Source organism: Rattus norvegicus, chromosome 5, assembly GCF_036323735.1.
Source record: "Rattus norvegicus strain BN/NHsdMcwi chromosome 5, GRCr8, whole genome shotgun sequence".
Taxonomy (NCBI): domain Eukaryota; kingdom Metazoa; phylum Chordata; class Mammalia; order Rodentia; family Muridae; genus Rattus; species Rattus norvegicus.
Window position 1 is genome coordinate 163,983,648 of NC_086023.1, and position 23,695 is coordinate 164,007,342.

Genomic DNA, 23,695 nt, shown 5'->3' on the forward strand with positions numbered 1-23,695 from the left:
GAAAAATGAAAGTAAAATAAAGATTTTTTTCCCCCAGGCAAACAAAACACAAGTCACCAGCAGCAAACCAGCACTCAGAGAACACTAAAGAGAGATCTACAGACACGAGGAAAGTGGCCCCAGAGGGAGGCGGGAAGCCACAGAGTGTAATGAAGACCAACAGGAAAAGTAAAGACGCAGATCGACAGGAACGAGCAGAACCTGCAAGACAGAATGGGCTGTGGGTTTAAAATGTGCACACAATTAAAAGTGTACACCGCCGACCCACAAGGGGACGGAGAATGGTAAATGTCACACAGGTGCTCTCAGTCCCTGGTGTGATCAGTGAAGCCGTAAAAGGGACGACTCGTATAATTCCATCTTAAGTCAAGGTGTGTTTTCCTCTCGAGTCACCGATGATAATACAACAATGAAAAGGGTTTTGTGAATCAGAAAGAAGGCATCAAAATCACGTCCTGGGAGGGGGTGCGGCTTCTACTTCCTGCTAGAGAGCCCCAGGTTAACAGAAGGGAGACTGACTTTTTTTCCCTAGGGCAAGGCCTTGAACTTAGTGGCCAAACATTTCAGCTGAGGTAAGTGTTGGTATCTGAAGCAGTCTCCAGTCAGCTCCTGTCATCTGCCTTTGCTTGAGGTACTGCCATCCATCCATCCATCCATCCACCCATCCATCCATCCATCCATCCATCCATCATCCAACCATTAATCCATCAATCATCCATCCATCAATCATCCATCAATCATCCATCGATCATCCATCTGTCCATCCATCCACCCATCCATCCATCCATCCATCAGTCATCCATCAATCATCCATCCATCAATCATCCATCTATCCATCCATCCATCATCCATCCATCCATCCATCCATCATCCATCAATCATCCATCAATCATCCATCCATCAATCATCCATCCATCCATCCATCCACCCATCCATCCATCCATCCATCAGTCATCCATCAATCATCCATCCATCAATCATCCATCCATCCATCCACCCATCCATCCATCCATCCATCAGTCATCCATCAATCATCCATCCATCAATCATCCATCTATCCATCCATCCATCATCCATCAATCATCCATCCATCATCCATCCATCTTATCCATCCATCCATCCATCCATCCACCCATCCATCCATCCATCCATCAGTCATCCATCAATCATCCATCCATCAATCATCCATCTATCCATCCATCCATCCATCCATCCATCCGTCCGTCCGTCCATCCATGCATTCATGCCTTAGACCAACCAAGTGGTTCCAGACACCATGCTGGACCTAAACTTACAGAAGTGAGCCAGAAACAACAAGCCCATCTCCAAACCAGATCTTTCTTCAATGTGTGTGTGTGTGTGTGTGTGTGTGTGTACATGTGTGGTGTTTGGAGACCAAAGATCAGTTTTATTTTATATATATCTATGTGTGTGTTCTTGTCCGGCTGAGAGCTGCCTGGTGTGGGTGCTGGGGACAGACCTTCAGGTCCTCTGGAAGGGCAGCAAGCACTCTTCAGTCCTACACCCATCACACTTTAATCCACTGAGTCTCAGCCAATGAGTCTTCTCCTCAGCCCCCACTCACACACAAATCCCCCTGGAAACTCCATGGATCAGAGATGGGGCTTGCAAGCCTACAGTTCCTAATGCTGGGATGATACCTGGGTTTTATGTGTGTCCCGGGGATGTGAACTCACATCATCACGCCTGCATCTTTATGCATGACAAGCACACACTAACTGAGCCATCTCTGCAGGCCTTAGCTCCTTTAAGAGAAACATTTATTTTATATGCGTGCGTGTTTTGCCTGGGTGGTGGTGTGTGCACCATGCACATCCCATGTGCCTGCAGAAGCCAGAAGAGGGCATAGGATCCCCTGAACCTGGAATCACAGACGGTTGTGAGCTTCCACTGGTGTAAAGGAACCCAGGTTCTCTACAAGAGCAGAAGGTGCTCTTAACTCCCAAACCACCTCGCCAGCCTTGCTCTCTCTCCTTAATGGCCAGAATAATAGAAACCACAGTCCCATCTCACAAGTAGGGACGCTCAGGCCCAGAGAAACCCACAGACTCTAGGCATTAGAGGTGGAGAGGAGCCGCCTCCTTTCTTGCCTATCACACCCAATCCCTCCGGGCAAGAGTTCTGAAATTGTCTCCCTCCTTCAAAGCTGTCATGCCTACTAACCATTAGCACTGATCAAGAAAAGGAGCCTTTAGGAGGGAACGGGAGGATGTGCCTAACTCTGCCCAAATTTGGGGATAAAGACTTCCTGGGGATACGGTTGTGAGGAAGGAGGTTTTGGGCTTAAGAGGGACCCTGCTGCCTACCCCCAGAGGCACACACAGCCGTGTGGCTGGGCTTCCTACCTAGTAGACTGCTTGGCTAGCATGGCCACATATGTGACTACAAAGCTCTGGAACTTGGCCCTCTGTTCCTCCCAGCGATCGTCCACTGAGTAGTAGTTGGGGAGTGGCGCTCCAAACAGGATCTCGCTGCGCAGAAGGGAGCTCTTCAGATTATCCACAGACAGCCCCTCATCCACATACCAGTAGAACTCAGGGTGAGTCATGGCCAGTTCTAGGGAGCCTGCAGCCGACAGGAAAAACCCAAAGAGCTCAGTGCCCAGCTCCCACCAATCCCTCTGCTGCTGCACCATGTGGGACAGAGGAATGGCTCAGAGAAGCCACAGCTTCCTCTCCCGGGCAGGCAGTTCCCACTAAGAAAGAAAACTTAGCAAATGTGCCAGTAAGCAGCTGCCTTCCGTGGCTTCTGCTTCAGTTCCTGCCTCTAGGTTCCTGCCTCCAGTTCCTGCCCTGACTTCCTTTGATGTGGATAATGAAATAAACCCTTTGCTCTTCAGGTGGCTTGGTCGCAATAGAGACCTAACTAAGACAAATTTCCTTCCAGGTACCTTTAAACCAACCCCACCCCTAAGTCTCACACCAGCCATACTTTCTCTGGACTCAACCTAACTCCCACAATCCCAGTGGGCACCCTAGTCTGTTGCTTTCTCTCCCTCTTCATATCCAATCCTAGCAGCACATCCCACAGACCCCTTGCCTGCTGGTCATGCCCTAGCTCAGCATAGTCCCATTTCCTCAGTACACCTGCTCACCTCGGATATCTGCCAGGTCCTGGCCCATGCCGTCGTAGTAGATCTTTCCGCCCCTCTCAGTGGGGAAGAAGTAAGTCATGAGTGAACTAGGTGGTGAGCAGTAGGAATAGGAGCCCAGTGGCAGGTCCTTGAGCACCTCATGCGGCTTCCAGCAGAACTCCCGGAAACCGGGGTGGTCCATGATTTTACGCTCGATCTCGTGGATCGTCACCAGACGCTCGCTGGTGAAAATGTTGCGCTCCGCATCTCCGCGCGCCAGAAAGATGAGCTCGATTCGCCAATGGGCGTGCGTCTGGGTGTTGGCGCTCACATAGGTACGCGAGTAATCCCAGCGAGAGGCGCCCCGACGGGCTCGGCTCTGGTTGGCTACCTGACCCTCCGGAGGCGGAGCCTCCCTGCGACGTCGCTCCCTCGTATTGGTTGCTGATCTCTGAGTGGCAGCAGTGTCCCTGGGGTCTGAGCGAGGAGCTCGGGACGCAGGTCGAGAATGATTCCCCAGGTGCAGCTGCTGAAGCTGCTCTGAGATGAGGCGCTGCAGCGTCTCAGAGGTGAAGTCCGCCAGGTCGCGCCTGTTGCGCCCCCAAGATCCAAACTGGGACTTGAGGGCCAAGGCCAGGGCGTCGAAGCGCTGTGACGCCTCGTGGTTGCGGATCTCAAAGGCGTTGTAGGAGATGTCGATGTCCAGGGGCGGGTAGTAGAGGAACATGAAGGCAGACAGCACCATGGGGATGCTGCAGCCAAGAAACAGCACCAGCCCTGCGCAGCATGGGTTGGTGAAGGCCCAGCCCAGGGTACTCCAGAACCCCAAGGTCGGGGGCCTGGAGGGCAGTGTCCAGCGGCGCCAGCAGCCCTGTGCTCCGGAGTGCAGCCCTGGACCGGGGACAGCCCTGCATGCCTCATCTGAAGTCTCCTCTTCCTGCTGTTCCTCTTCTAGCCATACATCCTGCAGCAGGGGGTCATCCTCTGAGTCCATACCCTAGGGGAAAAGGACGGGTCAGAAGCTTTGAGGGGAGGCTTTGCCCAGCCTGGGTACCACAAGTAGTTCTATCATGGAGATGCATCATGTGCTCATGAGGCTCTAGGGAATCCAACAACATGTGTTCTGACCAGAAAAAAACACATTGTTCTTTCGCATTAAACCCAGCAAGGTGATTTCGTCTTTTCAAAGAAAAGGGAGAACTGGGGCTGGAGAGATGATTCAGTGGTTAAGAACGCTGGTGCTCTTGCAGGGGACCCAGGTTCCATTCCCAGCACCCACATGGCAGCCCACGACTGCCTGCAGCCCTAGTTCCAGGGGATCTGACCTTAGGGGGCACCAGGCACACATGTGTGCACATACATACATACTGACAAAATAGTCATGTGCATAACATTTTTTAAAAGGGGGGGACCTATAAGCCAATTGCAACAGACAAGACATTTCTTCTGGTGGGTAAAAGCCAGCAAGACTTCTAGCTATGTGTGGGTTTTCAATCTTTACTGCGTTCTCGGTCTCACTTTAGAACTCGAGGCTGCTCTGTAGGACGTTAAGAAGATGTGGCTCCGTAGCAACTGCTTGTATATAATGAGCAACCGAGAAGCACCTTCAGGAGTCTGTCAGAGTAGGGAGAGAACATGATCTCTGCAGTCAGACAGGCCCTGGTTTGACAACTGGAACATTGGCAAGACTCGGAGCCACTCTGTCCTTCAGAGTTATCCACGATAAAATGAGGCAGCCATTCCTGCCTCAAAGGATTCTGGGGCAGAAGTGGAAGTATCTGCAGTCCACGTAGTACGTTAAGTATCATCTCTCAGCCAATTAGATTCCTTTGTTCCCCTGTGGAAGCACAAGACCCTCAGCCACTGCCCAGGGGACTGTGCCAAGGCTAGGTGTCTGCCACGGGGGCCCTCAGTACATCCTCAGTTCTTCCCTAAATGCAGCAGCTGCAGCCGCTGTGTTTGTCAAGCTTAGATCACTTAATATGCGGTTCCAGCAACTGCAGCCCTCTGAGCGCAGGCAGGGGCTAGGCATCTCCCAGTGAGATGTGAGGACTCCCACCGAGTAGCCCAAAGGCCACCTTCACTGTCCCTGGGAGAGCCAGCCCCTTGATGAAGGGAGACTCCTAATCCACTTAGACACCAGGCGGAAAGGGAACAGGCAGCTGGACTGAGGATGCCGCACTTTCCACTGGCATGGTCTGGAGCCTTTCCCTTCAATATGCCGGGCGACCCAGGAACAAGAGAGTGCTGTCAGTCAGGGAAAGTAAGGAAGAGAATGGAGTAAGGCCATAGGTTCGTGTGTGAGGCAGGGGAGTGGGATAATGGGAGGTGGGGTGGAGGAGAGACAGACACAATACAAAGAATGGCTGAGGAGACTCAGTCCAAGACTTGAAAGAAGGGGGGAAGTCAAGATAATGACCCCTTAATGGGGAGAAAGAAAGAAAAAGTTCTCTCCCTCCTTCATTCCCCCTCTTCCTTCCCGCCTTTTTATTACATTCTGTTCTCTCTTCTTCCCTGCTCTGTGTAGTTGTGCATAAACCCACCCATGGTGTGCACAAGGCATTCAGAGGACCCTTTCACGGAAGTCAGCCCTCTCTTTCCACTGTGTGCATCCCAGGGATTGAACTCAGCTTACAGGCTTGCTTCACCCTCTGCCCCATCTCACCAACACTCCTTCTGTTTGAATTTAGGTCAGTGTGTGCGTGAGTGTATGTGCATCGTGTGTGTGTGCAGCTGCCCACGAGGTCAAATGGTGTTTGATCCCCGGACCTTGAGTTACAGACAAGTAACTCAAGTTGTGTTCTCCTGGTATGGGTGCTGGGAACTGAACCTTGGTCCTCTGAAAGAGCAGTAAGTGCTCTCGACCACTGAGCTCTGCAGTTCTGCCCTCAGGGTTTGAGATTGGATATTATGTAGCCTCAAACTTGCCTCAAGCTCTCCATATAGCCGAGGATGACCTTGAAATCCTGATCCTCCTGCCTCTACTTCCCAAGTGCTGGAGTGCCAGTCAGGAACTACCATACCTATCCGACTGATACATTCAGTTTCAAGGTCATTCTTGCTGTGACTCAAACCAATATCCAAAACAAAACTCCACTTTTATAACCAGGGAGTGGGAAAGGAATTCCATACATATATATATTTTTAAAATACAACCCATTGGGAACGGGCTATCACTGTTTCGGAGGATTATGGGTGATTTTTTTTTTAATCTTCTCTTTTCATGCTTGTCTGTTTCCAGATTTTCTGCAAAGATCAGGTACAGTCTTACTTTTGGAATCAGAAATAAATGCTGTTTAGACCGTGTGTGTGTGTGTTGGCATGCATATTTTACCAGCTGTCTTTACCTCTTTGAGGAGTCATGGTGTACTTGGTGTTGGGGGTAGGGAGGAAAGTGCTGGCCTCCAAGAAGCAAACCAAGGAACCAGGATATAGTAGTGAGAATGCAGAACATTGGGCTGGGGGAAGGAGGGAAGATGTGTGGACACTGTCAGTCCCTTGAGGCAGAGGGGACAGTCTTAAAAGGAAGGGGAAGTAAATCACCACCCTCAAACCTTTAGCAAAGGAACTGGGGGAGCGGCTCAGTTGTACAGTGCTTGCCTGGCATGCATGGATCCCCTGCTTCCGTCCCCAGCATCCATACACCACGTATGGTGGTGCATACGTCTCACCTCAGCACTCGGGAAATGGAGGCGGGGGAGGACCAGGAGCTTAAACTTCATCCTCAGCTCCATTGCAAACTTGAGGCCAGTGTGGGCTATAGAAAGCTGTGTCCCGAGAAACAAAACAAAATATATCAAACACAGCGGTTCTGCTGCCCACACGGGGAAACTGAGACCCAGTGAGCAGCGGCGTTAACACCCAAGGGGTCGTTCCAGCAGTATGGGGCCAGGATTCTTGCCTGGAAGTTTTCTATTTTGCACCAGATTCTGGAGTAGCGTTTTTGGTGGCCCCAGCGGACACGCAGGTCTAGAATGATAAGCACATTCAAAATAGAGAAGCTGTGTTTGAAGACTACAGGGAAAGAACTTTGGTGGGAGGTGGTGTTGACACCCAACCAGGCTCCTACTTGTCCTTCATGCGGTGCCCATGCTGGAGGCCGAGGCCAAAGCTTTCTGTTTGCAACTTTCTTCCTAGCCAGGGATGACAGACTCCTTCCTTCGTCATTCCCTCATCCCAGCCAGACTATTAAAATGTAATCAAAAAATCACATTAGACATGCAGATTCTACTTAAAATACATATATGTATATATATAATTTAACGGCAATTAGGAGCTAATCAGCTTTTTCTCCCTGACTCGCTGTGTTTTGCTTCCCTGGTTCAGCTCTGGTCCACGAACAGCTCAGAGCCCTTAGAATCCTCTCACATCGGGGTTGAAAGATTTGGGCAGAAGTTCAAACTGAGACGTTTTGAGTTACGTGGTTCCTCTCTGCTGCTGCTGCTGCTGCTGCTGCTGCTGCTGCTGCTGCTGCTGCTGCTGCTGCCGCCGCCGCTGGGGTACAGGCCTTGTCTCTCTCTGCTTGTGGGTCCTGCCTCTTTCAGAGTCTAGCTCAAGGGGAAGGAAGGGAAACGAAGGGAAGCTCACAGGCTCTCCTAGGTACCGCTGTCCTGAGACCTGGTTCTGCCTTCCCGATGCCCCACCACATGCCTGTTAGTCAGCATTCCAGGACTTTTCTATGACTTGGAAACTCCATTCCAAACTAGGAGACTGGCGGTGGCTTAGGTGCTCGATGGGGGACAAAATCACATGCATATGGGGTAAAGTTGAATCCTGGCTAGCTGAGCTAGAATCTCTGATGCTCGTTAAGATAATTATAACATCATAATTAGTTCTGGTTCTACCACGCTAGAGAGGATTTTTAACCCATCTCTGTCGGCCTCATATCAACCTTGCAACAAACGTATGTGAGCATCCCCATTTTACAGGAGAAAAAAAGTCACAAAGAATATATCTATATCATATCTGTATCTAATTTATATCTATGTATCTCATCCTTATCTACATTCATATCTTTATAATCTAATATATACATATATATGCAAGAACTTTATTTCTCTAAAGATTTCTTTAAAAATTTTTATTTATTTATTTATGAGTACACTGTAGCTGTCTTCAGACACACCAGAAGAGGGCATCAGATTCCATTACAGATGGTTGTGAGCCACCATGTGGTTGCTGAGAATTGAACTCAGGATTTCTGGAAGAGCAGTCAGTGCTCTTAACCACTGAGCCATCTCTCCAGCCCCCTAGAAAACTCTTAATACAAGAGGAATAAGAAGCAGAGAGAAAGTGGGGGTGCCCACAGGAGCAACTCGATACTAGGGCAGTTCTAGAATTTTCTCTCAAGAAACCCAGGTTCTAAGCTGGAGATACAGCTCAGCAAGAGAGTGTTTGCCTAGCATGCGTAAGGCTCTGGTTCAATCCCCAGGACCAGAATAAGGAAATTACAGATTCTAACTGGCAAATGCTCTGCCGGGGCCCCCAGACCTACAAACAAAGGCAGACAGTATTTCTCAGAACTCTCTCCCTTCCTCCGAAAACATGAACTTAGGTCTCTCCGCTCATCCTGGGGCAATGCTAGCTGTGCCCGGCTGGGATAGTCACTTAGACTTCCTGCAGGAGGCGTGTTCCCAGAAAGTACTATCCTATTGGCTCAACGGGACCTGGGCTTACTGATTGGGAGCCTTGGTGAGGTGGAGGAGGAAATGGAGGGGCAGTAGAAAGGGCTGTGGTAAGCCTGCCCAAGCCCCTCATTTCTCAGAGATGTGCAGGCTGCTGAGGCAGAGCAGATGAGGGACGGCCATCCTCCCCAAGCTGGTGGCTGCTGAGGAAACTGGGCGCTGACTCGTAAAACTGAACAGGCTAGAAATATATCAGGCAAACAAGCTTTGCTCTGGGCAGTATATCAGCCAAGGGCACTGTCCCGGAGTCTCCAGAGAGTCTCAAAATTGTGTTTCTGCCATTCTGTGGATTCTCTCTGCTGGGCTCCGTGGGATGGGAGTGGTTCCCCCTGACAGCAAGAGGTTATTAGAGACTTAAAACCAGGGTCTGATTCCAGGGCTGAAGGGTGAGCTGAGCAGCACAGGCCGTGTAGTTAGAAAGACCTGGGTTCGAGTCCTGACACTGCCACTGGTTGGGCGTTTGGGGCCACAAATTCTTCTCCATTGATTGGATGGTGGGATGCTTACCAACAGCCAGGCCCTACTGTGTGGCCTGCTCTTTAAGATGTACATTTTATTCATTTTGTGTGTGCACACGTCTGTATGCGTGCAGAGGTCAGAGCACACTCTGCTGGAGTCAGTTACTTCCTCTCGTTACGTGGGTCCTAGGGCTGGAACTTGGGGCCCTCAGGTTTGGAGGCAAGCGCGTTCGTTTAGCTGCTGAGCCCTACCGGTTTTTATTCCGTTTCTCATCTGCTCTCAGTTCACAGAGCAGTTAGCTGCCCGCAGGGTAGGGCCGGCTAGAGTTCCTGCAGACTGAAGGCAGAAGCCGTCCTTTTAGGCACCCTGTTCCGCTGCCAAAGGGACTCCACCCACTGATCTCTCCTTCTCTCTCTCCTTTTCCTCTTTCCTACATGTGCAGCTCAGGCCTCTTTCCAGACCCATCAATCAGCCCAGACTCTGGGGCCCTTACAGCAGCCTCGGTATCACAGAGAACAAGACAATGAAAGCTTAATGTAGCCAGCAGCATGAATAGAAATAGAAATTAGAACACGCTCCCAGGTACTCCTGGTGGGAGGGGCAGAAGGTTCCAGAAACCCCACCCTGTCGCCCCTTCCCAGCACATCCTGACCACTGTCTAGAATGCCATGAGGGGCTCTGGAGCCTGGGACCCCTAGAGCTCAGCAGCCTCTGCAGTCAGTTCTCCAGCCCCAGAGAAGATTGGGCTAATAAAAAAGAGAAGAACCCACAATGGAGGGTGAATAACCAGGGCTATAAAAGCCAAATTGGATTCCTTCCTGGCTGATGAGCTCAGGGCTCTTCTCTCTCTAAGACCCGATTAGCAAATATGTAAAACCACTCTTGCTTCCCCGGTTCCAGGCAGCTCTTCCTGGAGCTTGCCCAGGGGCAGGTGATGGGCGCCTGCAGCAGCAGAATTGGCCAGGGGCTGGAGTAGGGTCCTGACCTGCCACAGACCTGCTGTGTGACTTAGAACAGGTCATCTACCATCTCTGAGCTTGTATGTCCCCCACCTACCAGATACTGAGTGGGAAGAATTATCTTAATGTAAGTGGGAGGGAGCAGGGCAAAGGAAGCTTAGTGCCGGGGGAGGTCTGCCCTTATGCCCATCACAAGCTACTATGTAATGGGGTAGAGGGAGTAGCCCTCCAGGGCAATGCAGTAACATCAGACTGCGTAGCCGTAGCCGAGATAGCTGAATAGCCAGTAGGTATGTGCTGGACACTGTTACCTCCTCTGAGACACAATGTAGCCGAGTTCTGGGAAAAGCCTCAGATACACCTCGATCCCACCCATGAGTCCAAGCCCGTGGCCTCTCAGAGAGAAACTGGAGGGAATAGAGAGGCTCTAAGATGGTCAGGAGCTAAAGCAGGGTGCTCCAGCCTTGGGGGAGCACTGTGACTAAACCAGAGCCCCTCCCCTGGAGAACTTAGGCTCGTAGAGCACAAAGGAGGCTAGTCCCAGAGGAGAGAGGCAGGAGAACGGTAGAGGCTATCCAGGCTCCATCTACCAAGCTGGAGCCATTTTCTGCCCGTCCTCAGTCTTCCCAACCTAGGGGACTCGGACACTGCGGCTCTGCAGCAGTTTCCGGCTTGCAGACCATTAGGTCTCATGTTTTCCACCCCCAAGGAATGATTTCCAATTTGCAAAGCAGAAAACTGCATCTTTTAAGGGACTACTGGGGCTTGTTTAGACCTGAACTTTTCACCGTTAGGTTTTACTTGAGTTTGAAATGTTTGAAAATGCTGGGCTCTAAAATCAGCCCTTCTGACCCTCACCGGTGTGTGCTGTTCACAGGTACGCGCCATGCGTGCTGGCTGGTGTGCGCACCCAGTGTCAACCCCCGTCATTCTAGGGGCAATCTCGGCAGGGTCTCTGCTGAGATGGCAGAACGGCAGCCCCAGGAGAGAGGTGAGTGGAAACTTCAACCTTAGAGACTGACATCCTGCTTTGCCTTGAGGGTGTCCTGGTGAATTCTCCTTTCAGTGTCCAAGTCAGTGGCTTTCCCAGTGATTGGTGATTGGCAGCTCCAGCATACATGTAAGGAGTGTGGTCAGTGCTGGAGGAGCACCTAGTAGTCCTCCTTATTTAAGATTGGCATGGATCAGGGTTGGGAATTTAGCTCAGTGGAGGGTTGGGGATTTAGCTCAGTGGTAAAGCGCTTGCCTAGCAAGCACAAGGCCCTGGGTTCGGTCCCCAGCAGAGCTAGGAGTCTGACAGTGCTCTAATTCTCAGCCCACCCTGTGATGAGTCCATTGTCTGTTGAGATAGGCAGGAGTGGTCAGAGTTGAGCAGCTGGGGTCAGGGGCTATGGCTGGAGAGTGGAACCTCGAGAGTCTAGCCTTGACTCTGCAATTTTTATCACAAAGGTACTGAGAACATCCAGGGCTCTACGGCTAACAACTGCTGCTTCCAGTCCCAGAGATCTGGAGAGACCCAGTGAGGCACTTGGTCCCTCCTCCAGCAGCCATCCCACCTGTCCTGATATCACTGAGATGTTACCAAGTCTCATCCCTGTCTCCTGTTTGCCCTCTGTCAGCAGGAAAGCTGAATCTAATGAGCTTCAAAGACAACCCAGTTCTGTCTTCCAAAATCCCTAAAGGGTCAGGACGTAGGTGGTGAGAGAAGAACGGAGCTAGCTGGGAAGGGAGGTGTTGATTCCCTGAGAACTTGGGGTTCCACAGCCAGGAGCCAAGGGAATCCCATAACGGAGGGTCCTTCAGGATGGAGTGAGAGAATGAGACTCACGGGATCAAATCACCTTGTCTGCAGGCCCCACATCACCTCAGGGCAGGAGACCCACAGGATGAGCAGGAGTCTAGGCATGCTTTGATGGAGGACTGCAGAGGAAGGGGCAATCCACTCAGTCTTCTGGGAAGGCAAACAAACCAGACTGATTCTTATTCAGATGCTGCCCCTGGCTAAACTGGCAGTAACAGGAAAGCAGTCGCTCCCCACCCCACTGTGTCAGGCCTTGCCAGGACCCTAGGCTTGGACTTGGCTTCATCTACTATACATCCCCCCAGGAGAGGAATCTGTCAGGATCTCTAATCCAAAGATCCCTCCCCAGGCTTCCCAGACTCAGGGGCCTCCTCTAGTAACGGCCAACTCTTCCAGGAGGAAGGGAAGTTCTTTGAAGATGGGGATAGGGACAGATAGTCTTTCCTTTGTCAGTACAGGGGGTTGGGGGCCTGTCAGTCAAAACCCTGATTATCAAAGCTAATTAGAAAGCTCTTTAGCTCCATCCATCATTCATCTATCTGTCCATCTGTCTGTCTGCCCATCTGTCCATCCATCCATCCATGCAATCACCTATTCATGTGCCCACGTATATATGCATCCATCCATCATTTATCTACCCAGCCATGCTTGTACCTACCTACCCATTCTTCTATACATGCATGCATTCATGTAGCCATTAACACACACACACACACACACACACACACACACACATCCATCCACCTATCATATTTCCTCACCCACTCATGTGTCTACCTCATTCATTGATGCATATTTGCATCCATGTAGACAGCCATCCATTCATCACCTATCCATGTAAACAGCCATCTATCTATTCATCCATCCATGTATCCATCCATTCATGAAATCACCCATCCATCCATTCACCTATCCATGCAATCATCTATCCATTGCTCACATATGTATCCATTCATCATGTTCCCATCCATCCATCCATCCATCCATCCATCCATCCATCCATCTATCCATGCATTCATCCATGCATGCATAAATCCATCCACTTATTCATCCATCTATCCATGCACTTATCTCTCCATGCATGTATACATCTACCCACCTACTCATCCATACAGGCATGAAACCGTCTACGTACCCATCCACCCATGCATCCATTCCACCCTATTGGTACTTTCTACTGTTATTCTTGTTAAACCATCCTAATCTTGACTTTGTGAAATCCTTCTTTCCAAAAGATTCATTAAATTCTCACCCTAGACCCATTCTCGCGTTCTCTGATGCCCAAAAAATATCTCTTGATTCTGACATCTCCTTGTGTATCGTAGATTTTAGCTGTTACTTCGGATGGTCTGCTGCAAGCCTCTGTCAGACTTGCTAGGGCAATCAGGCTGCCTTGCAGGTAGCAGGTAGCAGTTGCTACTGTGGTACTTGCCCCCAGCCAGACCAGGAAGGGTTTTATCTGGTGGCCGATGCTTTTCCAAAGCCTGATTTCTTTCTGGTTTAATTTCTCTCAGGTCTGGACTGCAGGCAAGAACCAAAACCAGTGTCCTATTTTTTGTGAACCACACAATGAAGCTTTTAAACCAAGGCTTTCATCCAGGAATCCCCAGATGCTACTATACTCAGAGGGACCTGGGGCCCACCTGTGTCTACCACGGGTGGAAATGGGAAGCTATCCAGATGAAAGCCAGAGGATGGCCTGTCAGTCAGCCAGATGCTGTCCGCATCTGGATATCAGAAAAGTGATCTGTTTGCTGCTTGGCAGTCAGAACTACAAACGGCCAGTCCCCACCCCGAGCCAGACATACAAACCACCAATCACTGAGGATCCAAAAGGTGCTTCCACAAATTGTGTTAGCGAAGGCCAAACTGTGGACTTCATCCTGTCGTAGTGGTCTGTCATCACCTTGTCTGGGTTCAAATCCTGTCTCTCTTGCTTCCTGCTTCACTTCTCTCTGCCCTTCCCACTTCCTGCCCTTATGATGGACACAGTAGGTGCCACCTGTTGCCAGGTGAGCACAGGATGCCAGCTAACTGACAAGATCTACAGAATGTCACCCGTGGAGCAGACATTCAAAGTCTGCTGCCTGGGGCTGCAGAGATGGCTCGACAGTTAGGAGCATTTGTTCTTGAAGAGGACCAGCACCCACCTGGTGGCTCACAACTTCCATAACTCCAGTACCAACAACCTCTTCCAACATGGGCACTAGGCACACATGTGGTTCACGTATATACATATGTGAACAAGATGCTCATACATACAAAATAAAGTTTTAAAACCACGAGGTGTGCTGCTTGCTCTCAGAGTCATTCTTATAACTGGGCTGACCTCTCTGCAGCTTAACCCCAGCAAGGCTCCTAAGAAGCCCTTCGGTACCAAGGTCAGGACAATGGGGAAACGTCACTTCCCAGTGTCCCAATTTAGCGCCGTCTTTCTGCCCTTGGGCTCCGTGTGTGTATCTTCCCCAGAGTCGGGAAGGTATTACCTGTCCTTCGGGCAGATCTGGATGCCCATTGCCTGCCATGCTTCTTCTCCTACTGACCAAGGTACCATATGTGTGCTGGATATCAGGACCACATGTCATCTGGGAGGAACTGGCCCCATGGCGCCTCCCACCACAGCCACCAAGACAGGAAGCTGAGTAGCCTGCTGGTTGTTATAGCACCTATGGAAATTTACTGCCGGAACTGGAGAAGACCGCTTGCTTGGATTAGGTCCTCAGTTCCAGAAAATACTGGGTCCCTCTTCTGTTTCTGGAGAGACATGAGAGCAATCACTTGGATCACTGATCACCTTTGCTCTCGGGGCAGGAGTCAGGGACGGGGTAGGGGACTCCATGGTACTCTACAGGGCTCCAGATAGATCTTTCTTTGAATGCCCAGTGCTTGGCACACCATGGGGCTGTGCATGGACACTCAGGGGTGCAGGGGATTAAAGAAGCCTTTCCCAGGAGGTTTAAGACCCTGAAACTCTCTCCCAGGATAGTCTTGCCTGGTTCTAAAAATTGCCCTCTGTTGGGGGCCCGGATGAAAGAGGCTAACATCAGGACCCATACAGATCTTTCCATTGTCCTGACCTTCTTTTTTTTTTTTTTTTTTTTTTGGTTCTTTTTTTTTCGGAGCTGGGGACCCGAACCCAGGGCCTTGCGCTTCCTAGGTAAGCGCTCTACCACTGAGCTAAATCCCCAGCCCCATGTCCTGACCTTCTTGCTTGCAGTACATTGAGTCCTGAGCCTGTCACCAACGCAGCTTCAGACTTCCTAGGTTCCCAGGCTCGCTTCCTTAGAGAGAGGCATTGAAAGGAGGGAGTGGGGTGCCAGAATCTAGGGACTGCATCCCATGGTGTCCTCATCTAGCTGCTTCACTACCTAAGATGTTCCTGCCCTGACCCTCTAGTGACATCCTGCAATGGCTTGTCCTAGATGCTTCCCTGGGTCTCCTCCTTCCAGGGATTGGCAGGAGCACAGCAGCTGCCGGTGCCAGCAATCAAGACAAGGCTGGAGAGGTGTCATAGAATTAGCCTGGAGCTGCCCAGTGGCTGCACCTTCCCCCTGGCTCTGGTCCCAAAGCCTCCCTTTCCTCATTCTCACAGTGAACCTTCTGGCAGGGGCTCTGCTGGACCCCAATGGCTCCTTAACTAGTGATATGACCTTGGGCGAGCGACCCAACCTCTCCAGTCTCACCTGCTTCCTCCCGTTGTGAATTAGAACAAGAACGCCTGTCTTCAGGGTGGTTGTGGGCATTAGAGGACAAAGGATATTTAGCAAGAGCTGGCATGCTGTATTGCCTCAGTTGCTGGTTGTTGTAGGCCCGGGGTTAGAAGAGGTTCAGGCTGACATCAACAGGGATGCAGGGATGGATTGAACAATGACAGGAATTTCATCTCTGCCCTTGAAGGGACATGGCTAGACTCACTGCCTGTATCAATTCAGTTCCCTAGAGCCAACCAGACTGCTCCAGAACCAGCCTCTTCGAGACTCGGGTTCTGGTGCAAGAATGCTGTGTGACGCTAGGGAACTTACTTGCCTTCTCTGAAGTCACTTCCCTGCTCGCCAAGTCTGTTTGGCTCTGACCTCTTCTGAATTATGTTGTCTTTCCTAGCCTAAGATCTACAGTGGGACTCCGTCTCAGGGCTGTGGTTGGGTTCCCAAGGCAGGAGACGGGGCCTGAGATGCAGCAGTGAGGCACTCAGACCCTGTCTCAGCCTAGTCATGGCTCAGAAACCCCAGCTACCCAGTGCACTCAGGCCACTTAGAGACACATTTGATCACGCTAACGATCACATAGGTGGGTCTGTTTTTTCATTTTATTTGCTTCCTGAGACAAGAGTCTCAGTTGCTACACCAAGCACGAGTGGTTGGTTCTCTTGACGGAACGTAGTAAATAAACACGAAAGAAATAACTACGACAGCGCAGAATCCTGGGCACGGAGGAGACTTCTGCGTCATTCAGATCAAAATTTGGTCCTGTCTGGTATGGCGGCGCACACCTTTAATCTCAGCACTCGGGAGGCAGAGGCAGGAAGAGTCCAACTTGGACTCTTCAGGTCGTGAGGTCTCAGGATAGACTCTCTGTTTTCTTTTTCCCACGAATCCCCTGAGGATAATGACCCCATGCCTCGAGAAGCTTAAATACGACCACATGTTTATGTGCTTCCTGCCTGATAGGCGGCAGGCATCCAACCAGCCACTGCTGTTAAGGTGCTGCCATTGCCAGCCTCTCATGGTAAACAGGGGACGTGAGGCCATCAGCCTTGCATGTCCCTTCCCAGTGAGCTAGTGACTAACCCTCAGGAACCTATCAACTACCATCCCCTTCCTGGAACCTTCCAGCCAGGGCAGCCGGTGTCGAGTGTGGCCTGTGGTTTCCCAGTGTGGGGAACAAGCTGGCTGGGAAGAGTCCCCTGGCTTCCCTGGACTGGAACGGTACCGTCCCTGCCTCTGGCCTTTGTTGAGCAGCTGGAGCTCGTGCTGCACTGCCTGCCCGTGAAACGAGACTCGTGGAAAACATGCGTATTTGCGACTGGGTGCGTGTTTCTATTCCGGGCTGCTGCTGTTCTCTTTATTTATTTTCCCCGGGATATTGGTGCTCTGGAATCCAGCTTTGGAGGGTGTTTTGACAGACTTTGACGCCTCTCATGCTCCACAGGCAGAAACAGGCTCCCGTGGTGGGGAGGGTGGGCAGTGAGAGAGAGAGAGGGTTTCAAATGACAAGCCCCTTGGCTCCCTCGCTCGCTGAGCTAGGACAGGGACAGTGGTGGTCACACTTGAGCATGCTGGAAAGGGAACACTGAGGGGGGTACTGGTGAGAGGATGATTTCAAAGGGGAGGAACTAGAGATAGAGAGACAAGCTTCCAATTAAAATCCAGCGGCTATCAGTTATCAACCAGGACTGTTACGATCAGTTCCTATGCCATTGTTGTGACCATCATCTTGGGGTGACTATATACAACCAATAGTTGGTTGGTGGTTCCCTTGGGGGAGCCCACCATATCTCTAGGCACCTCGATTTGCAGCCCTCAAATCAGGATTCTGTGAGAAACAGCTTAGTCAAATGGTGCTGAGGCCTGTCCTCCCTCAGTGCACACACAGATCAAGACCAGCCTGCTTGGTTGAGTCCTAGAGACTTGAGGCTGTTGGTGATATATCTTGGACAGTCCCTTCTGTGAAACCATGTGTCTGGGGACAAGGACCGTCAACCTAGCAACTCCATCTGCCTTTCTGGCCAGGTGTGCCAGAAAGGGGGGAGGGGGGTCCTCATCACCAGAAGCGAGGACTTCATCAGTGCCTGCCTCCATGGAAACTGGGCCTGAGCTGTGTGATGTAAGAAAATTACTTGGCATCTCTGGTCCTATTAAGAAAATGAACTGAGCATCCCTCACTTGGGAGTAGGGTGTCTTTAGCAGAAGTGAGGGATTCTCAGGAAGCAGCGGGAAGCACCATAACCTTTGTGAGTTACAACCATGGTTTCAATCCTGTGCAAGTCAGGACATTCACTATAGAGTGAACATTCTTCACGATCACATCCGAAAAGCAATCTCACGGGCAACCCTGCCCATTTACAACAGAAAGCCCAAAGCCAGAGTATGGCGAGAGTCTATCCAGGGGAGCACGGGGCACCTGTGACCAATTAAAACCAGGGACTAGGAATCTCTGTTTCAGGCTCATTTCTCCCTCTACTATAAGGATTTTCTCAAGCCTTTTCAGGATTTTAAAGGCAGTCTCAAAGGGCAAGCTGAGGCCTGGGTCTGGATCCCTTCAAACGACAGCTCTGGAGGAGGGGGGAGGGATGACTGAGGCTTCCCGTGACCCCAGAACTGTCCCGCTCACCAGGTTCAGGGGCCCCTTGAGACACTTTTCTGAGGCTCTGACCCTGAAAAATTTCCCAAGATTGTCAGTAAAAGCTGCTGAAGCTATTGAGGAGAGAGAGAGGCAAATACTCGAAGAGACAGGAATGGGTGAATGGAAACTGCAGCCGAGGAAGCAAGCCAGAGTCTGTGCCCCAAGGGCCAGTGGTACCAGCACGGGTAGCAGAGTGCAGACCACATCAGTCTCCAGTGAAGGGAAGTCAGGAAAAAAGACGAAGACAGTCAGAAAAGATGATGGACGGGAAGCACTAGAGGGTGTGCAGTTGAAAGATAACCCTGGGAAGGAGAACAGCCAACAAAGAGTGCTAGCAAAGACTGCAGACCCTGAAGGGAGAAGATATGCCAGGAAGAGGCTTGAGCGGGCATGGGGGTGGAGAGTCCGAAATGGACACTGAGCTTCCAACCAAGACTGTGAGGCGCCTGCCTGCCTGGCTGGGTTGCTGCCCGGAGCTTCCTTTGAGCCTAACAGCTGCTTCTAGGTCTGCAGTAGAAGGGGGAGGGGGGGCTGATCGAGACTGTGTGTTCGTGTGTGTACCCACAGCCTGAGTCCCTGTATACCGTGAGGTATCAGTGCGGGGTCCTAGGCAGCGGTCTCTGGAGTCTGGGGGTTTTGAGCATCCTCCAGCGAGAGCGAACGTTGAGTGGGATGAGTCCTGGCCCACGAACTGGGGCTTGTGGGAAGACGAGGCTTGTCCACGTGGGTGTGAATCCTGGGTCTCTGTGTGCATTGTGTGAGCCTATGAGCCACGATATAGGAATATATTTACCAGAAAGGAGTGTGAATTTGTGAGTGGAGTGTTCGTGAGTGCTCTATATCAAGTGCGTGCGTGTGCTTCATTCCTGCGTATGGATGGTGCTTGGGGCTGTAGGCTTCAGTGCGCTGTCCGCGGTACTGACCTAGAGTGCAACCAGACTAGGACTCGCACCCAGACTCAGGAAGCATCCGTGGACCGAACAGAGGTGGGACAGAGGAAGACTCCAGGGAGGCGTCTCCCAAGGGAGTTGGGAAAAGTTCTCCCAGCGGCAGGGCTGGCCATCCGGACTCGCCGCCACTCGTGCTGGTAATCTTTCCCCGACTGTGCTCCACGGCTGCTCAGATGCCAACCCCATCACAGTCCTTACGGATGTTCTGGGCTGACCCAAGGATCCTCTAGCGCTCCGCTTCCATCGCCTGCCGGAGCCCCAGAGGTCCTGGCACCCAGCGGCACCTGCAGCGGGTTAGCCGCAACCCAAGACTCAAAGAACGTCCCGCCAAGCGCGTGAGTGCGCTCAAGTAGGGGGCAACTATAGAGGCTGTAGCTTTCCTGTCCCCTCCCTCTTCTGAAGCCTAGCGGACAGCGGATTTGGGATGGCTTCAGGCTGACACTCAACTTTTATGGACCCAGACAGACACCCACTGGGACGAGCAGGGATGAGCAGGAGATAGGGAACCAGGATGATTCTGGACATTAAACGCGCTCCCGCAGACCGAGGCTGCAGCTGGTCCCCAACGCGTTGATGCAAGCCTCAGGGGCGCAGGGACAAGCTCTGAGATGGGAACTCTGTCCCCATCAGCCGGCTTTCCTGGGCGTTGAGGCCCTTGCCCGGGGTGGCCTGAGAACGAGAGAACTTCCCGCACTTCCCCCGCCTCCTCCCCGCGCAGGCTGGGGCACGTGTGGCGCGTTAGACCCTTCACCTCTTCGGAGCAGCGCATCCCCAGTCCCGATGGCGACCAGCGGCCGTCACACTCACCTCGCTGTCCGAGACGAGCTAGGCTGATACACGGGTGCCTCAGGGGTTAAGGGACTTCGACCACCCCGCTTCGAACACTTGTCCCTTGTAGGGAATTTCAGAAGGAAAGGTCCTCAGAGCTATAGGAGGCCAACGGCCCCCAAGCTCCGCTCGCCGGCGTGCAGACCACGGCCAGGTCCGTGACAACTACGTCCCCAGCGCGCACGCGAAGCACTCGGCGCCGCCGCCGCCTTTTATCTGCCGCCCGCCTTTGTTTGGGTCCCGGTTCCTACCACGGGGTGCGGGGGTGTCCCGGGCAGCCTCTGGAGTCGCGCCGCCCCACGGCTACTGGCGCCTCCAGCATCAGCGCCTGCGGGCTCTGCGTCACCGTCCGGCTAGGGCTTGCGCTCCGCCGCGCGCTGCTGTCTCCCGGTCCCGCCGCCAGGCGCCGCCCTGGCTACCTCTCCCCCTGCGGGAGCTGCGTGGTGGTACAGCCAGCTCCCCGAGTTGGCGAGCAGGGACAGAGCATAGCGCAGCGACCCCTGGGGGTCAGTCTTAGTCACTGCAAACGGACCTGACCATACCCGCTACTGGCCCCCTAGATTTCCGGGTGCCCAGGTCTCTCCCAGGCGTGCGCTCCGGCTGGCGGCTCTCAGCCCCATCTGCCCAGCCTTGGCACCTCACCAGCTTGCTGGACACTTGAGGGCATCCCCGGGTGCCCTCCGGAGGTGGCTGCCAAGCCCAGGCGCCTGGCATCATCTCTTCCTCCCTCCTCTATTCACCTCTCTGGCAGCAAAGCCCAGAGCCCTGCCAGCCCCTGGACCAGGCACTCGTCCAGCAAAGCACAAGGTCCGCCTGACACCCCCTGCTGAAAAGATACCCAAAGAAGAAAGGACCTAGAAACCAAGGCTATCTCCAGCTTCATTTCTCTTTCAGTGCTCCAAAGGCATTGGCCTTGATGTCACCCAAGGAGAGCCAAGGGAACCCTCAAACGGACCTGGCGCCAGCCTCCTGCTGCAGGTGGGACGCCACTGCCGGCTAAGAGGTCACCCAGGTGATTATGACACGAGTCAAGAATGCGAACTTTTGGAGAACCAGGAAGATAAAAAAAACAAGTGAGCTACAATCTTGGCCCTCAAGGAGACCCCATTTTATATGAGAGAATGCAGGATCATTATGAAATAAAAATATCAAAAGTCCCACACCTAACTCTTTGCTGTGTAGCCCATCGGTATTCTTGAAAGAGGAAACCTAGGGGCCTGCGAAATGGCTTAGCAGGTGTTTGCTGCCAAGCCTGACAACCCAAGTTGGATCCCCAGGGCAAACCCACTTCTGTGTCCTGTCTTCTGGCCTCTACTCATGCACTGTGGTACACATGTAAATCCCCTCCAAGCATACATACTGTAAATAATTAAGCTTTGATTAAGAAGACAAAGTGGGAGTTCTCTGAACCCCTCTCACTTCGGGGTTCTGCAGTAAAATCCTGGTGTCGCTCACTTGCAACATCCAGTTAGCTTTTCTGGACACAATCCCTGGGGACTGCACTCACAGGCTGTCTGCCAGGTGGATATTTAGGTGCTTATGATCCTGGCTGCCCCAGAATTCATCTGTGCAGATGTGAATGACCAGAACCAATGTTCCTGCCCTGACATTCTTGTCCCTGCACCACATGCTCTGAAATGGTTGTCAGGGGGACACACTGGCCAGCCATCAAATCTGTCTGAAGATATGTAGTGAATTCATACCACCGTGAAGACATTTGGATTATGGAGTGCTCCTGGCAGGAAGGATCCAAGAGAGGGAGAGAGAGAAGACAGATGCATGGACAGACAGACAGAGACTAAAGCCTAAAATGGAGGTTATGTATATTGCCGTCACAAGAGCAGAAGCCAAATGTGGTACTCTAGGTAGAACAGCCTTGCAGTGCCTTACAAATGTCCAGCTCCACATAACATATCCCAGGGGAAGGCAGAGAAAGAGCAGCCATGGGGGAGGGAGGGAGGGAGGAGAACCAGGGAAATATTTGTTTCTAAGGGAGCAATGGGAGACACAAAGTGTGTTCCCATGCCCAGCGGAGAGCAGAGGCTGCTTTTCTTGGTGAATGGCTTGGTATTTTTTCAGTTTGTTTCAAGGAACCTCCTTAAGGATTCCTCCAAAGTCCTCATGCTGTTCCCTGCAATGTGACTGAATCACAGGGCACCCTATTTGTGCTCCTGGGGTGCTGGGCCTCCCACCAACCCACGCCTGTGGATATGACCTCCATTCTCCTGGGAGCTACATTTAGGAGATCCAATAAGGGTCCTGATTGCACTCTCCTTACTTTCATTAAAGTCATTTCTCCCCTCTCTAGATGTCCAGGTAGTCTCCAGAGGGCCAAGACTAGTTTTGCCTTTGGTAAGGCAACCTCCTTCAAAGGGGATGCACAGAAGCAGGGGCTAGACCGTGGATTGTGTGTGTGTGTGTGTGTGTGTGTGTGTGTGTGTGTGTGTGTGTTTTGCAGGGTGATGTTCAGAAATTCTGAAAGGATATGATTTTCCCAGGCCATCAGCAGGGTTTTAAAATGCAAATAGAACCAGGCCTTTGAAATATGTCTGCGGTAAAGGGAAGCCTGCCGTGGCACTGGAACAGGTCAAAGTGTGGAGAGCTGTGAGGATCTTTCTCTAGGGCCGATCTCAGCTCTTTCTCTCCCTGTCTGATCCCTCTGTCTGAGATCATTGTCCCATCTCAGGCACTTCCCTGAACCCCTTTCCTCCAGAAGCTCCCCAGAGATGACTCTGGTGGCCCCATGATGAGGTAGAAGAGACCGCAACTCCCCATTCAACCTTCTGGCTCCACAGTTCCCTATCATTCCCTCTGCCAAAGTGTATCCCGAGTCCTGAGATTTAAACATCTCTTGGTGCCCAGGGGCTGCTTCCCCTGTACTCTGTCTTCCTGGCTAACCGAAAAGTCTTTTTTTGAAAGGGATGGGAGCCATAAAGGGTTACTTTGTCCTCGGATCTCTTCCTTTAATGCTCCTTCTGTCTGGTCTGCAGCTATGCACAAGCAGGTCCTCAGAGCTAAGCCTCCAGCCCACCTCTACTCTCCTGGTCCACTCCTTCCAAGCTGCAGTGTGTCCTTGGGGAAATCACCTCCCTTGCCGAGGTCCCACCTCCCCTCTTATTTATAAAATGGAGTGAAAGTGCCTGCCTCACACCAGGGGCTATCAAGGTTTACCAGATGAGAACATCTCTATGGAAAAGCAGCATGTAGCACATTGCATGGCTTGGATTTGGGCAAACATCAGGGTCTTCTTCAGATTCCTGCTAAAAAAGAGCCCGATGCCAGTTCCTCCTGTTTCTTTGCTCCATCGGTGAGGAAGATTGTGCACAAATCAGGTTATTTCACCAGATGGCTGAGCAGCTGAGGGTTAAGCATATGGGGAGGGTTGGGAATGTTTATCTTTAAAAATATGGGACATTAACATGTTGTCCCAGCATGGTGGAAGGGAATAAATACCTTTGGAAGTAGTTCATTTCTTTTTCTGCTAACACTGTGACTTTGGGGGAATGCTGGGGTTAGTTTGTGTGCATGTGTGTTGTGTTAACTGTGTGAGCTTGGGTGGTTAGCTTGCTTCAGTGACC

The 23,695-nt window shown here is 51.7% G+C and overlaps 1 protein-coding gene across 4 annotated transcripts in view; it reads right to left on the reverse strand.

Moving 5' to 3' along the window:
- The window catches only part of Disp3 (dispatched RND transporter family member 3), a 48,821-nt gene extending 28,488 nt beyond the window's left edge, over positions 1 to 20,333 (reverse strand). For 2 of the 4 annotated variants that reach the window (XR_005504462.2, XM_039110097.2), the window contains exons 1-3: positions 20,097 to 20,333; positions 3,116 to 4,091; positions 2,367 to 2,586 (exon numbers count right to left, since the gene is read on the reverse strand). Coding sequence is in view for 2 of the 4 variants with exons in the window: in XM_039110097.2 (XP_038966025.1) it covers positions 2,367 to 2,586; positions 3,116 to 4,088 (1,193 nt within the window). In the remaining 2 variants the exon portion in view is untranslated. The remainder of the gene's footprint in view (positions 1 to 2,366; positions 2,587 to 3,115; positions 4,092 to 20,096) is intronic. The other 2 variants (XR_005504461.2, NM_001107992.2) reach the window with 2 other exon arrangements.
- Positions 20,334 to 23,695: the final 3,362 nt, after the last annotated feature.